Source organism: Malaclemys terrapin, chromosome 14 (assembly GCF_027887155.1).
Source record: "Malaclemys terrapin pileata isolate rMalTer1 chromosome 14, rMalTer1.hap1, whole genome shotgun sequence".
In the NCBI taxonomy this organism is placed as follows: Eukaryota; Metazoa; Chordata; order Testudines; family Emydidae; genus Malaclemys; species Malaclemys terrapin.
The window spans coordinates 1,174,072-1,190,208 of record NC_071518.1 but is presented as its reverse complement, the minus strand read 5'-3'; the positions used below and the strand labels follow the sequence as shown (position 1 = coordinate 1,190,208).

At 46.4% G+C, this 16,137-nt stretch overlaps 1 protein-coding gene across 3 annotated transcripts in view; it reads left to right on the top strand.

Annotated features, from left to right (window-relative positions):
- The window catches only part of ZFHX3 (zinc finger homeobox 3), a 286,964-nt gene that overhangs the window by 245,337 nt on the left and 25,490 nt on the right, over nucleotides 1-16,137 (top strand). For all 3 annotated transcript variants that reach the window (XM_054048756.1, XM_054048757.1, XM_054048755.1), the window contains 3 exons: nucleotides 3,659-3,792; nucleotides 4,028-4,228; nucleotides 13,780-13,882. In XM_054048756.1, coding sequence (XP_053904731.1) covers nucleotides 3,659-3,792; nucleotides 4,028-4,228; nucleotides 13,780-13,882 — 438 coding nt within the window. The remainder of the gene's footprint in view (nucleotides 1-3,658; nucleotides 3,793-4,027; nucleotides 4,229-13,779; nucleotides 13,883-16,137) is intronic.

The following is a 16,137-nucleotide window of genomic DNA, read 5'->3' as shown; positions in this document are numbered from 1 at the left end:
GAGTGGAAACTAGAAACTTACGTTGTCAGTAAAGAACTAGTTCTGTTTTTTATGCTCCTCTTTACCTACAAGAGGTGTCATGAAGATCATGGAGATAAGTCTGATTTCGACCACCACATTCTGGGAATTTGTTAGTCTCTAAGGTGCCACAAGTACTCCTGTTCTTCTTATTCTGGGAATGTTCATCCTGAACTCACCTTGGGAGCCTCAGGCCAATCTGATGTCACATACGTAGGTACTAGGTGTGTGGCAATAGCAGGGCACAATAGGGAGAGCCATGGAAGGCTTTGGAGACTTGGGTAAATAAAGCATTGGTTTTCGGTTTGCTTTTTATGAGTTAAAGATAGACTTTAACATAGGCTTTTGTGTTTAATTACGGTTACCTTGTCCACATTGTTCCCATGAGAACATCCATCTCCTGCATGTATATTTTTACATTTAATGTATATGAAACAGGTGGTTAAACTGACAGATAATAAATCTAGGAAGGGGGGAGTTTCTATCCTGTAGGGACTCTTCCTGCCACAAACACCGCAGGAGAAGAATCACTAGATGCCTGTTGCACTCAACTAATAGTAGTTCAAGGGTTGAAGTGAAAGTTGATAGAGCCCAGAGAGTCCCTCCCCAAACCACGCTGGAGACCTAATTACCAGTCAGTGCAAGGGGACAGGGACAGATTTACACCTTACATGCCCCTAGGCACAGCATCTTCAGCACACACATACCCCCCGCCCACAGACCCCCCCCCCCACTGCCCAGCACCCCACGACCACAACTGCCCAGGGCCCCACCCAGACACCCCACTGCCTGGCACCCCAACACACACACGCCCCTCCCTCCCCAAGACCTACTCCCTAGCCACACTCACCAGCCCCGCTTGGAGGTGACTCTGTCTGCCAGGCTGATCACTCTGGCCCCTCAGGTGTGGCGCGATCAGCCAGGCTGGAGCAGGAGTGAGGCCTGCCCAGGCCGGGCTCTCTCAGGTCGCACTTGCCTGGCAGGGCCTGCATTGTACTGCTGAACTCTTCCCCTGCCACAGGGGCCTGCTTCACCTTCCCTGCTGGTAGAAGCTCCCCAGCAGGGCTTCGTGGGGCCGTCTCCCGCTCAGCTGGCCTTGCCCCCTGCTGGGACCTGGGAGCAGCAAACTTTGCATTTTTAGGCACCCCTAGAACGCTGGCGCCCCTAGGCACGTGCCTACTGTGCCTAACCGGAAATCCAGCCTAAGTCTTGTAGGGCTCTGTGATTCAAGTCCCCATGAGTAGGGAAGGGAGTGCTGCTTGTATTGCTGCCTGACTGTATGCAGACAGAGCTTGGGGCCTGATGCCTGACTTCCCGACTGTGGTTGACATTTTAATGGCTGAGGTCAAACTGAGGAGTGGACAATATCAGCAGTAGTTAACCTTCTTATTGGGGCCACTCTCCTCACGTCACACAGGGACCAGCCAAGGCAATTTAACCCTGGATCATCTTCCACCAGCCACAACGAAGGAGTTCTTGCTAGGAATTCTTCTTACTCTTATTGGTAGAGTGGGGGCTCATGAAGCACAGCCTGGCTCAGTGCTATTCTCTTGTCACACCATGAATCAGATATAGAGGATTGTTTCCCTTGGCATGGGGTGGGGCAGGTAGGTAATCTTCACCCATAGCCCTGACGCTCCATTTGTACTGTGAGATTACTTTTCTTTCCCCCAAAAAATAAACTAAACTTCAATTCTGTAGAAATCTTTTTAAAGAAGCTCCATCTCTGAGCCACAAGGGAGGTTTTAGGTTCAAACAGCAAGTTTGTGAGTTGAATAAAAGTTCATCTTGCCATGTGGACAAGACAATGGTGGATGCGTTCTGATGTCTGTAGATTTACCATGAAAGCATTGACTTCTTTTACACTAATAAGCTGTAGGGTTGGCCTTTTTTTAGTAGACTGAGCAGCACAAAGGTCTTAATGGTACACTGGGATTCTACACGTTTTGGGGGTATGTGCTTAAATTTGACACTGAGGCATTAGACCACCATAGGAGCACAGGACTGAAATATCAGGGGTTCTGCAGGACAGGAATTAAGTGCATTAACAGAGCCATGTGGCAAAGAACTTGCCAATCATCTGTCCTGGCTCTCGCCACTATATCGCTTGGACACATTCAGGAGCACTAACATTCATGAACTCCTCTCTCCACAAGAATGACACAGGTCCTTTTATGTCCATTCATAGTGTCTGTCTGACTCCCTTTTCCTAGAACTGGTTTTGCACTCTGTTTATTTTATGAATGCTTAGTGTTGGGGGATTGTTAAATGTGTGAATTAGATTTCCAATTAGAAGGCACATTTTGGAATAAATCCCACCTCGATAGCTTTGAAAGGGTTTCTGGCATGTGAATAACATATCTAAGCTGTGCACTGACTGCAGCTTCTGAAGTGAGGTGTGGTTGGTTCCACAGCATCAGGTTCACAGTGTGAATAAGAGATCGGGAACAGGCTATGGGGGAACCAATCTAAGAACGTTACAGCACCTGGTTAATCGGCAGCCAGTCTATCATGTTAAATATCCAGCTGTCATGTATTATCTTTCAAGTGAAAATGAATAACTCCCATTAAGGGTGAAATGGGTTTGAAGTCGATTCAAGACAGATTATAGTACTGTTATGAATGTGTGTTCGGAGAGGGGGGAGCTGTGTGTAATATGCCTGTCTTTCTAGTTTTTAAATAATAGATGTCCTACAAACTTATGTATTCCAGGTTACCAAGATACAGAGTTTATAGGTCATAGGATGTGCATTCTGGGAACAGCGTCAATTTCCTGGAATATTTTCTGCATTGAGCTCTGATTTTATTACTTTTATGTATACATTTGAATTTGAATACCATTACTTTGTATTGATGTGTTTAAGGCTTATGCCTAAACAGCCATTCTTGGTGTCCATATCGGAGCCAGTCCCACCGCTGGTCATAGGCCAGGCTCTGTCACCCAGACTTCCTGGGGATTTCAGTGGGACTGCTTGGTGGAGAGTAAGACCAGCCATGCCCTCTGCCCAAATGCTGAGTGCATGCCACACTCTGAATTCCCAGCTGCTGCCAGTCTGGGAAAGTGAGACTGAGTAGGACCCAGATGTGAATCTTCTGTGTTGCACCTACCACTGCCCTGGGCTGGCTTAAATGAATGAATGCCTCACAATGCTTCGCACACTGTGTATGAACCTTTCTGCACTCAGGGTAGGAATGTCCTTCTGCATTGTCCTCTGTATAGCCAACTCTTCCTGGAAGGAGGGGGAATCCTGACACTCAAGCGCTGACATATGGCCAACTGGTCCAATCTCACATGTAAACACAGGAGAAGACTGTCTTGCATCTACTAGATTTTAAGCTGACCCAGGGAGTCGGAGTGAGTGGTTGTGCTTTTCTGCTTGGAGCTGTATGGATCTGTCACAGTTCCTTATTTCTTAGTGCCAGTAATGCCAGATAGCGAGAGAGAAACTTGTACTTTCTCCCTAGCATGTTTAGTAAGATGTCATTTGGCCCAGATGTTCCTCTTCTTCAAATCCTTAGACTGTGTTTGTTTCAAGAAAATACAACACAAATGGAATTACTGATCTTTTCATCCAGCATGAACCCCTTTAGAGCTGGCCTGATGGGGATGTCCTAATGCAAGTCTCATTTGTCTTTGCAGCACCAGCCAGCCAGGCAGACAAGGAGCTGACAGAGTCTCCAGCATCCTCCAAACGCATGTCATTTCCCAGCAGCTCTGAGTCACCTCTCTCCTCTAAATGGTCAAAAACTTCAGAGGAGACCAAATCAGAGCAGGTGAGGCACAGGAGCACAGCATTACTTCCTGGAAAGCCATAAAAATCTAGAGGCTGTTGTTAATTCACTTCCCAGGTGTTTAGAGAAAAAGAAAAGCTGATGAAAAAGTGGTGGTTGAATGGTAGGACAAAGGCAAAAGATTGTTACAGTCAAGCTGTAAGGAAGGAGGAAATATAAGCAGTGATTGTGTCAATCACGTGATTGTCAGCATGTTTTGTTTCATCTCTCTCTATAGATGTATCAGTGTCCATACTGCAAATACAGTAACACCGATGTGAACCGGCTGCGGGTGCATGCCATGACCCAGCACTCAGTGCAGCCCATGCTCCGCTGCCCGCTCTGCCAGGACATGCTCAACAACAAGATCCATCTGCAGCTGCACCTCACACACCTGCACAGTGTGTCACCCGACTGTGTTGAAAAACTCATCATGACGGTAAGTCTCTGGGAGCCAAAGTGCACCTTCTGCCTTCCCAGCAAGAGTAAAGTTGTCTTAGCATAAACGAAAGGGCCTTGCCTGTGCCCATGGGCACTGGCTAGTTTCGATGGAACCTGCTGATCCAAGATCCCACTCCTTGATCCTACAAGAACTTCTCTTGCTTTGATTCTTCTCATCCCCATGGTTGGGTATTGTGGTGGTTGGCACAGTCAGGAGAGAGTTACCCTGTGGAGATACTGAGAAGAATAGTCAGTAAACATGCTCTCCCTTAACCCCGTAAAGTCACTGCAAAAGTCAAGTCTTAGGTGGAGGCTTGTGGGAGAGGCAGCAGTTCATGCGACTGTGTTGCCTCCAGTGAAGGAGAGAACAAGTGCTGCCATGTTAACTCTCTCATGAAATCGGACAGCCAGGGTCGTTAAAGTGACAGTTTACAGGAAATCAGGAACTGGCTTTCTGTTTAAAACATAACTGGAAGAAGCGATAGGTTTACTGTCTTTGGCAATTTTATGATTGTTGAGGCGAGGGTGCGGCTGGCATGGGATGCACTGCCTCAGTGGAATTCACACTGTACACTTCAGTCAGTGATCGACGCTGATCATCATGGGAGTAGAAGTAGGATCTGGACCTTCAATGAGAAATTATTCTGTCAGAGATAACGTAACTTTTTATAAGTAACAATCACTTTTTTCAAGGCAACTATAACAACCATGTGGATATTGTGTAGTTGGCCCGTGTGAGATGGATAATGTGTGGCTGTAAAATCCTGTCAATTCCTTGTTTAAAATGCCACTGTCAAAATGTTTTGAAATGCCTCATTTCAAATGGAACTTTAAGGATGGTCAGTTAAACTTCTCTGAAGTGGAAAGGTCTTTAGGGTGTTGAAATGGAGGAGATTTTCTAAATAATATCAAATATTTCCATGGAAACGTGTAGTTAGAAATAGATCAATTTTTGTAATTGTTTCTCCAAGGTGGGTTGCACCTTTGTGCAGCTGTGACTGTCTTCACCAGTGCAGTTTCTCTGTAAGTGTAGCAAAACTTGAGAGATCAGTTAAATCTGGTTCAGTACCAAGATGTTTGTGTCAAACTTTTTCCCCCCCTTCTACAGCATTGCTGTAGGTGTCAAACATGGGAGTTCTGTTCTAACACTGTCTCTAATGGAAGCCTTTATCCAGCATTCTGTTTGTCTCCAGTTAATTTGAGAAGGAAATTATCATTACAGTGCATGATGGGAAAAGTCCTTTTTATTACATTTCTAACATTGCGGTGTTCAAGCTGTCATTCTGAACAGGCTTTTTGTACAAGCGACATTCTCTCGGTCATGGACTGGCTGATCGGGGACTTGCTTTTATGATGTCTCTGTGGAGCACCTTGCACAATTTTGGCTTCTAAGCACTGCAACAATACAACTAAATAAAAATAATCTTGTGGGCTCACCTGTCTTTCCAGTGTTTTAATCCATGTGTATCATGGCACAAGAAAAAATGTCCAGTGGTCCATGTTTCTCCTTAGGTGGCATCGTTTGAGGAAGCATATGATCTTGCTCCAGCACCAGTCTTCCTCTTTCCCTTTTGTTTTCTGTCTTTTTCTCTCCTTCCTCCTTGCTTGTCAGATTTCTCCTTCCCTCTGCTGCTTTTCCCCCAGTTTCTTGTCCTTCCAGGTCTGCTGCCATATCCCCCTCCCTCTGCCAGGCCTGGCTCCTGGCGGGCTGAAGGAATGCTCTGCTCCGCACTGGAGAATGGTTCATTAAATGCCAGAAGAGATGCTGTGCCTGGCAATCGGTGCTGGTCCAGGAACGTATGGGAGAGATCTATGCACCACAGTCTGGGAACCATGATCTCGGAACACACCAACATCTAACAGTGTTGACAGGTCCCATTACTGCCCCCAGTAAATGCCAAATTCGGGTACCTCTGTCCTCAGTGAAAACAATAATAAACAATACAAAAATACCAGGGGGCTTTGGAAAGACAACATGTTAGTTAGCTAACATTTATGGTGCTCAAGATATGTCTACACTAAAATTAAAACCTGCAGCTGGCCCGTACCAGCCGACTCAGACTGCTCTTTAATTGCAGTGTAGACGTTCAGGCTCAATCTCTAGGACCCTCCCCCTTCCTACAGTCCCAATGCTCGGCTCCAGCCTGAGCCCAAACTCCTACAACCAGGCCTGTAGCCTGAGCCCCGCAAGCCCCACTCAGCTGGCATGGACCAGCCACGGGCATCTAATTGCAGTGTTGACACCCGCAGAGGCCCCAAACAGGGACAGAGCCCGATGGTACTGGGGCATTGTATACATTGATATTCAAGGACTGTCCCAAAGAACTGAGATTCTAAGGCAGCTTAGAGTCAAACACAAGATGAAAATATTTTGTCCCTATCATGAAGAGACGAAATAAGAGAGCAGTGAGTAGCACTAGAGCTTCTGCCATACAAGTGGGAGTCCCCAGTCTGCCAAGAGTGCTCTCCGTGGTTCTAGCCTAGAGAAATGGGGTCAAATTGGTACAGCCCCTTGGGTGGGCACTCTGTCACGGATAAGAATGCCTTATTTAAATCCATATACAGAATTCTTCAGACCATTTAGTCTGCAAGCAGTTTAGTTCGATTGGTGCACCTTCTGTGTGTGATCAAGACCTCACTCACCCAGTGGTTTAACAACCCCCGCCCAGGGCACCTGGAGTGCTCCAGCCTTCTGCTGAGATCAGAAATCCCATCAGAAAGGATGGGAGTCTCCTGTGAGCCCTGTCCCATTACTTGTTTCTTTGTTCACGTCCATGAAGCCTGGCTGCTTTTCTCTGTGGTGCTCGGGAAATAACACCTGGGGAAGAGGGATGATCTGCATGCTTTGAATAAAGCAGAAGGGGGCCAGGCAGATATTTTCATTTTGCTTTAAATGGCAAACAACGTGGTTTTTAAAAAAATAAAAGAAACAACCATTTGTGGTGGACACGGGAACACCGTAAATTCCTAATTTTGCTCATTCCAGCCAAGATTCCTGTCTCAATCTGAAGGCACCGAGACCCGGTTCATGCACTGTAAGTGAATTGCAGCCCAATAAATGGGAGCCAGGTTGCTTTTGACACGATGTCTTTGCGTTCAGTATTTGAAGGAGGCTCAAGTTAATAATACCTTATCAGACGCCTTTCAGGAACCTGCAGTGTCTAATATGTCTGTTGCCATAGTAACAGCTGCTTGCTTATGCTCTGCATCTCATAGCTGTGTGTTTCTTGCCCCTCTCCCGTTCATATCAACAAGCAGTCCGGGTGACTGTCCTGCTGGGAATAGCCAGAGCACCAGCCCTCCTTTCTGAGAACGGATCCTCTCAAGACACTCTGCTAGTCCATCAATGGTGGAGTGAGAGAGAAACGTGTGTGACTGGTGTGTAGAGGTCCCGGAGCTCAAAGGCATGTGCGCAGCAACCCCAGCATCTAATGGACGGGGAAGACATGACCTAGAGGGTTTATATACAGTCAGTGGAGCTCCCAAGATACCCTGACAGCTGAAGGCAACATTCTATGCAGCCCCAGTCCGTCTGCACCAGTCTTCTACTGCTGCCACTTGGTTACGCTGGTGCATAAATGTGTTTAAAATTTGTTTTATATGGCATTTCACCCGCTCTAAACTACTCTAGTTGTCTTTCCACACAACAGCCACTTCACTAGTTCTGGACCTGCACCGCTTTGGCCAAGAGCTCCTTAATGAGGGTGAAGTGCAGTTCACTTCCATAGTCAATTGACAAGACTGATGGGCTCGAAATAGAAGGGACTGCTTCCCAGGCAGCCTCCAGTAATGGGGAATTCTCCCACCTCCCTCTCAGCTTCCTTTATCGTTCCATAAATTCCTCTACCCCTCCATTTAATTCTGTTGTCCGTTTTCTTGTCCCGTGTTTAAGGTGTCCTTCCATTGTTCCCTGTCGCCAGCTGTCTTTTCATCTTTTTCTTTTCTCTCTTGCTCCCAAAGTAATTCTTTCCTGTTTCTGCCATCCTCTCTCCTCTCTCACTGTCTTTATATTCTTTTCTCCTTTTCTATTGTCTCCTCTCACTGCTCTCTGCCTTCTGCTGTCAGTCAGTGTTTCTCTCTCCCTCCCTCTCGCCCCCTCTCCCTCCCCCCCGCCTTTCTCACTCTGTGTCTCGTTCTCCATCTCGGATGAAGGTAATGAAAATAATCGGGCTTCATTAATTCTGAGCCCTGTGAGATGATAGCCATTTGGAGCCATGTTTGCCAATTAGATGGTCTAAATTAGAAGTGACCTTGGTATACTGCCATCGCTTTGCCTCTCTGAGTCTAATGAAGCTTTTCACTCCAGCCCCCTCTCTCTCTTTGTAATGGAAATTCCCTCCTTTGTCTGGTTCGGGGACCTTGCATTGTATGTGCATTTCCCCCCTGCATGGACAGAAGGGATATTAATGTAGCTCCTCAGACCCTTGCTAGAGAGGTTATTTTTAAATCTAAATTATTTTGGCCATGTTGGGGGAGCTCATGAAGAGCTACCTAGAACTTCCATGGGATTGGCCTGCATCCCAGACAGGCAGAAGGAGCCAGTGGGAGAAGGCAGAGCTAATGTATAGAATATTGATCTCTTGTCATTGTCCAAAGGTGGGTACGTGGCTTTGATGTGTCCAAGACCCATGTTATGTACCTAGGGTCAGAATAGAGGAAAGACTGGCCAAGATGGGAACCTCCGTACGGATGTGTTACCACGAGACAGCAAGAATCCTAGCCACCACAGCTCAGGCCTCAGTGAAGCAGTGCTTTCTGAAAACCCCAACTATAAGCTTTGCTGAGGCTTAGAAAAGGGTATGGTGTGTGGAAATGGGAGGAGGGGAATGAGAGAACAGAGATGAACAGCCATTTACTGAGCCCAGCATTGCTGGCGGAGTGGAGATTGTACCGAGGTCCTTGTCCACCCCCTGAACTGTTATATTCGGCTCTCACAACAGGCTCTCCAGCGCTGTCACTGGAAGAGTGTGGGCGTGGCCCAGTTTCAGCAGGATTCCCACACCGAAGGATCATACTTCTCTCAGCGGTTTTGGACTGTCTCCTCTGAGGAAGCAGCTTACAGAGTCCTTTTCAAAAAGAGCAGCAAGCTCATTTTCTCTTGAGGACGAGCATTTGAGCTTAGTCTCTGTGAGAGAGGACAGTCTTAAGGGAGACAAACAGGACAAGGAGAGAGGAGAGCTGTGTTCAACTTCTGCTCACTTTGTAACACTGAGCAACTGGGCCAAATTTTTCCAAAATGGCCACTGATTTGGGGTATTGGGTACACATACCGGAGCCTGCTTTCCAGAGAGGCTGAGCACCCATAGCTTCCATTGGCTTCAACTGGAATAGTGGGCGCTCAGCATCTACACAGACCAGGGACCAATTTCACCCCTAGCATAAATACTCACTAACCAATTTCATCTTGGGGCAGAAGGAAACTGCATAAGAGACATTGCTAGTACAGGAAGGAAACATACTAAGGTCTGATAGTACTGGGTATACGTTTCCTGTGTAGGTGATACCATTCATAGCCTACACGATAACATTGTATAGAAGGATGACTTACAAGAGAGCCAGGAAGTACTAGCGTATGGTCCCCTAGGACACATGCCTACATACTATGGGGATGGGCAGGTTAGAAATTCCAAGAGTGAACTAGATAATTATTTTCTAGAGCCAAAACATGCTAGGTGACTTTCAGCCCAGATAGAAAAATGTGACTCTAACCCCAAGGGGATGACAATCTGATTTGAACATGGTACAGTGAGTGTGGCTAAGAAACAATAGGGAAGTGATAGAGAGAGATTGTGAGCTCTTTGGGGCAGGGACCATCTCTTTCTGTGTTTGTACAGCCCCTAGCACCATGGGGGTCACGGCTGGGGATCCTCGGTGCTGCCCCAGTACATAGAATAACTAAGGTCTAGGGTTACACCAGCAAGCTGACACAGTGATACATTGCAGTTGTATACATATCTTAGGGTTGTTTTAATACCTTCATATTGGTGCATATGAAGTTGGTGTTGTGGAAGCACTAGAGAAACTTGAATGAGGAAATACAAACATTTAGGAGTTTGGAAGACTGGAGCTAGGGTTAGTTCCCAGCTATTGCTGGACCATCTGAATGGGAAGTGACCACATATGATCACATGAAACAGCACATAAGTTAACTTCCCCTACAAGACTCAATCCTCCACCGCCCTTCCACCCATGACAGTTACACCATTTAAATACAGACATAACCATAAACAGTATAAAATAATATCATTTACCTGGTTATCTGTGATTGGCAGCCAGGATTCAGTGCCTTCCTTTTCACCTTCTACTCTGATTATTTATTTGTATTGCGAAATCACCCGAGTGTGCCAGGCCCTCTCTGCACACACAGGAAGCCATAGTCCCTGCCCCAAAGAGTTTACCGTGTGAAAAGAAAACAGATGAAGATGGGGGCTTGGGACACCGCCTGTATGCCAAGTGGTCAGGTTGATGAGTGGTCAGGCAACTCCCTCTGGGGGAGAATCTGGGCGTGGGAGGGGGAAGGCCCCCACCAGGAAGATGGCTGCAGCAAAGAGGACTGCTGAGCTGAGCTGGCAAATGACTGAGAGGTGGGGATATCGGGCAATGAGCCAAGCATAGAGCTTTACATTCAGGGTTTCACTTGCCAGTGGATCCCTTGCACAGCTCGCTGGGAGAGCCTGCAGTTGTCCTGAATACACAGATGCACACAATTTCTCACTTCCTGCCCTTCTGGCTCTGTCCCAGTTCCCTCTAGGAATTTTCTGCCTTATAACGATTTCCTGTACCAAAGCCCTTTCTGGGTGTGGGGGAGGAAAGAGGGAGAAGGGGGGAGAGTTGAGGCTGTGGAGATGCAGGTAGGTAAAGGTAATTACTTAAGCACATATAGGGGCAGGACTTATTGGTTTGGAGGCCCAGATTAAGATGCAGAGGAGCATGTGAGGTTGATGATTATATTTCGGGGTGAGTTAATTGACAGAAGGTGAAGGCAGACAAAGAAACTCTGCTTACTGCCTTCTTGAATCCCAATCAGGAATTATGATTAAAGACGCGGCGAGACAACAGAGCCCTGATGAATTGGTGTCTTTTTTTTTTCCTTTTTGCCGTCATTCACACTTGATTGACTTCAACCTTTCAAGTGCAAAAGTCTCTCTTTTCCATTATTATTCATAGCCATCTGAGTTTTTCTAATTAAAGTGTATGAAAACAATTACTGATCCGTCGTACTGAGTCTGTTAGTGGGGATGACTGCCTTACTGTAATGTGTATAAAAAGCCCACAGTTTTCTATAATGATGTGCTACTGAGGTGTTAGATAATTTTATTTTTTCTACTCTGTTGGGGTTTTTTTAATTTCTCGTTATTTATTTTTCATAATTCCTAAAGATCCTGGGAAAGCACTTTCCCTGCTGCTAAAACTGAGAGAGACATCGCTTTCTTTCTGTCTTTCCTCCTCTGCTTCCCATCTCATTCCCCCTCCTCTGAGTCTGGTTACTATAAATGAATCGGTGACCTTTCACTTCTTGTATTCCCTCTGGACTCACCAACCACAGCCTTCAGAAATGTTCTGCTTTGGAATAAAAGGTGTAATGAGTTTGGCATTCTCCACCCCTTTCCTAGTGCTTCATCAGTGGCAGCTGCCTTTACAGGATGCCGACGTCTGTAAAACACAAATGCTGTGGCTGTATCATTCACCTTCAGTGCTCAGTTTGTGCCAGAGCTGAGTCCTGGAACTGCTAGGCCTGGCCGTTCAGAGCCCCGGCACCTCTGGGCTTGCTGTGTCAGTTACCAAAGTAAAAAAATCACTTGAGCTCCAGCGCCTCTTTCATTACCAATGAAGCACTGCTCACATTGCACAGCTCTGTGAGTAGCCAGAGCAGTGACAGCATCCCTTCCCTCTGCTGTCTGACATCCGAGATCTCTCACAATCAAATCTTTGTTTGTGGCTGTCCATGTACATGCTCCTGCTCCCCATGAACCTGAGCATGGCTGGATCAGACCCTCTTTCCCTACACATTCTGTGTAGGGTTTAGATCAGTGCCGGTGAGGAAGACACCATGTCCTATTTAGAGTTCACAGTATTTCAGCTATACCTTAGTCACAGACTTTGCTAGCATTTCATTAGTCATCCCGCATGCACCTTGTGGCCTTTGACTTAAGTTTGCTTAGAAGAAGGTAGGTAGCTGTACTGTATGAAAGTAATCACATCATTTGTTCTGCCATGAAATCCAAGGATCAGTCCATTCCTCTGCCTGGCCTGAAGGGGACCCTTTTGTAGCTTCACTAGAGAATGTGACAGGTTAGCACCATCGCCAACATGCCATCCTCTCCCAGCAATCAGTGGCTGGAAAAGGGCACTGTCAGAGCACCAGCACTGAGAGTCAGTTTGGGTTTGTTGCTCCCTCAATCGCTAAGGACTCAGGGCATGGTAAGGATGTTCCTTTTAGCATCTAGGTGAGAGGATGCTCACAGACAATCAAAGCAGCAGAACTGACATCAAGCACTTGTTTATGGGGTGAGCTCCTGTATGTGGCTGTGTTATGAGATAGCACTAGTGGGAACAATGGTCTTGAACGGTTTCCTGAGCTGCTGTGTTGGGGAGCATCCGTTGAAGAGCAGCCTTTAAGTTGCTAGGCATGTGGTGCTCAGAGTTACGTAGGGTTTTGTTGCTGCGTGCCTGATGTTAAACACGGGTCAAAGCACTAGTCCTTTTGGTCAAGATTGTCAAAAGTAACCAGTGATTTTGGATGCCCAATTTCAGTTACTTTATGGGGGCCTGATCGTACGAAATGCAGAGCCTGAAACCCAAGCTTCTTTTGAAGTGTCTCAACTCGGGCTTCCAAAAATTGAGCTATCCAGAATCACTAGTTTCTTGTAAAAATCATGGCTTTCGAGTCTTGGGCTGGTGATAGCATAACTGATTGCAAACGGAATTTTGAAGCGAGCCAGAGTGAACGCTTGTTTTCTTTCCAACAGTCAGAACATGGAAAGGGTTGCAAAAGCTTTGTGTTTCAGACAGTTTGCCATCTCGTTTCAGTCTTTCTTTATTCATCCTTTCTCTTGTCACCTCTCTTTATTTGTACTCTTCTTTCTCATGCCCCTCCTTTTTATGCATCAATACACTTTGAAAATAGTGCTGTAGTGCTCCCTAGTTCAAGATTACAGTGTACTTTACAGGTATGATTTAATTAGGGCCTTATTATGTTTTCAGCAGCTTAAGGTGGGCCTTTCAACTTATCTACCTAATTGGTTGCACAAGAAGTTTCACAGCCCATGACAAAACATTGTCAGTGATCAAAGTCTGAATTCTACATAAAGGAAAAATATTAATAATAAGATTATTCTTCGAGTGTGCACTGCTAATTATGTCCAGAATGTAACTGTAGAAACACTTTTGACTGATGTGAGCTTTGTCTAATAAACACGAGTCTTCAATGAGCTAAGAAAAGTGTCACCTCTGCTGATGTCTAATTTTGCTTATTTAAAGATTTTAAAAACGTTTTTCTGTTTTTATTTCTCCTCTCTCCCATTTTCCCCACCATCCCTCCTTCCTCAGGTGACAACACCTGAAGTGATGATGCCCAGCAGTATGTTTCTCCCAGCAGCCACTCCAGACAGAGATGGAAACACCAATGCAGAGGAGCCGGGGAAGCAGGCTGGTCAGTTACTTAACTCTTAACTGAAAAAAATCATCCTGCTTTGAATTGTGGCAGCTTACTGTTCTTGTTTCCCATGCACTGAGAGAAAAAGGCCGCATTGCTATCCCTTGCCCATGCAGTTTCTGCTCAGATCATTCATTTAAAAGACCAGTGCAGACAGCAGGCGATCTAACAGGATTTCCAGATGGACAAGTTTGCTTAGGTCAGAAATGAACTGATTTTATAAACATTATGTCCGAGGCCCTGATTCATGGGCATGTTGGAGCTGATTTGCTCTGCTCCAGGGAAATCTTTGGAGTGATGATGAGCCACCAGAGCTGCTCCTACATCACATTCCTTCTAGCGTTGGCTCCATGGTTAGGGAAAAAGGCGTATGACTGGAGTGTCTCTGCACATGGCTGATCCCCCACTGTCAGAACAGCACCTGGGGATCACTGGCAGCCGTGCACAATAGAGCAATCTTGAGGCTGTTCTAATTTATGTCATGGGCAAGTCCAGTGCCCAGATGATCCCCAAACTGGCGTAGACCAATGGTAGCTTAGAACGATCCCCAGACTTGTTTCAAATCCTCCTCCATCAGAACAGAGAACCAGAACCAGTGATTTTGGAAAGGATGTTGTTGTATTAAAACAAGAACTAAAATATCTCTTCAGACATGAGAAATTAGGAGACTAAGGGCTTGTCTATACTTACGCGCTGGTTCGGCGGCAGGCAATCGAACTTCTGGGTTCGATTTATCGCGTCTTGTCTGGACACGATAAAGCGTCTTGTCTGGACACGATAAATCGAACCCAGAAGTGCTCCCCGTCAACTCCGGTAATCCTGCTCGGCGCGAGGAGTATGCAGAGTCGACGGGGGAGCCTGCCTGCCGCGTCTGGACCGTGGTAAGTTCGAACTAAGGTACGTCGACTTCAGCTACATTATTCACGTAGCTGAAGTTGCGTACCTTAGTTCGAATTGGAGGGTTAGTGTAGACCAGGCCTGGGTGGCTCAGAGAATTTGGTAGTGAGATTTAGAACTTTTCACCTTTTGCTCACTGTCTTAAATACAGCCCAGAAAGCAGCTAATTTCACTGAAGTAACACCATGGTTGAGGCATGTTAGCAAGGCAGCTCAAAATTACATTGGCCTTTTTTATTACCGTATAACATTGTAAAGTCGTGCCTACCAGTAACAGTGGCCTGCTATTTAGTCCCGACTCTATAGCAGTGGTCACCAAACTTTTTTGATCGCGCACCCCTATCAGTAAAAAATTTTTGAGCACGCACCCCCTGCTACGCCGAAGCGCAAAAAAAAAAAAAAGCCGCTCGGACTCCCGCCGCGCACCCCCAATGATCCTCTTGCGCACCCCGCTGTGGCGACCCCTGCTCTATAGTGTGCTCTATAGTATGGCAGCAAAAAAAGGACACTACAGTTTTGGGTGCATAGGTGAGGCCCCTAGTCTCCAGATGGGGAGGCGATAGTCTCTAGGCCAGATTCTATCAGTGTCAAGCCTGGTGCAGGGACCACAGTGGGAGAGATCTATAAGGAAATTTGGGATTAAGACAACCACCACCTCCTTTCTGCCACAGAGCCTGCATGCGAACAGCACCGTTCCAGAGAGAACACCAGTGGCATGGCTTGGGCTGCTGGAGGTGTGCTGATTCCTCAGATCCCCTCCTCAGCTTCAACCAGTAGGAGTATCTCTCCCCTACCAGAACGGCTCTGTTCTCGTGGGTAGAACCTGGAGGAAAGGTGGCAGTGGAACAGCTGCTTTCCCTTCCCCACAAGACTGAGTTCTCCTGGGGCATAGCAGCCTTCAGTGGAATAGGGACCAGCAGGGGCTGAATTTCACTCTTTCTTTGCAGTGTTAGTGGACCTGAGCCTCAATATCACCTTCAGTTCTTGGCACATCATTATCAGCAAGACTTTGACAAGCTGACAGGACAGCAAGGAAAAGTAACAAAGATAGTTATAGGACCGCGGGTTTTAATTTGAGGAGGAATTAAAGGGGGTAAATATGCCCAGCTTTGTTTGAACAACATCATGTGGGAGATGTGTGCAGTCCACGGATAGTCAAAGGGTGTAAAAGTCAAGGAGAAAGAAAAATTATTTAGGGTTGTGCAGTGGGGCATAACGTGGATAATGAGGTGAAGTTAAGAAAGTGAAAACTTAGGCTGAATATTAGGGAAAATGTCTGTCCTTCTGCACTAAGGATAATGTGCCGGTATGTCGCGAGGGGGCATGGCCTCCCTCCAAGACTGATGGGGAGGGATG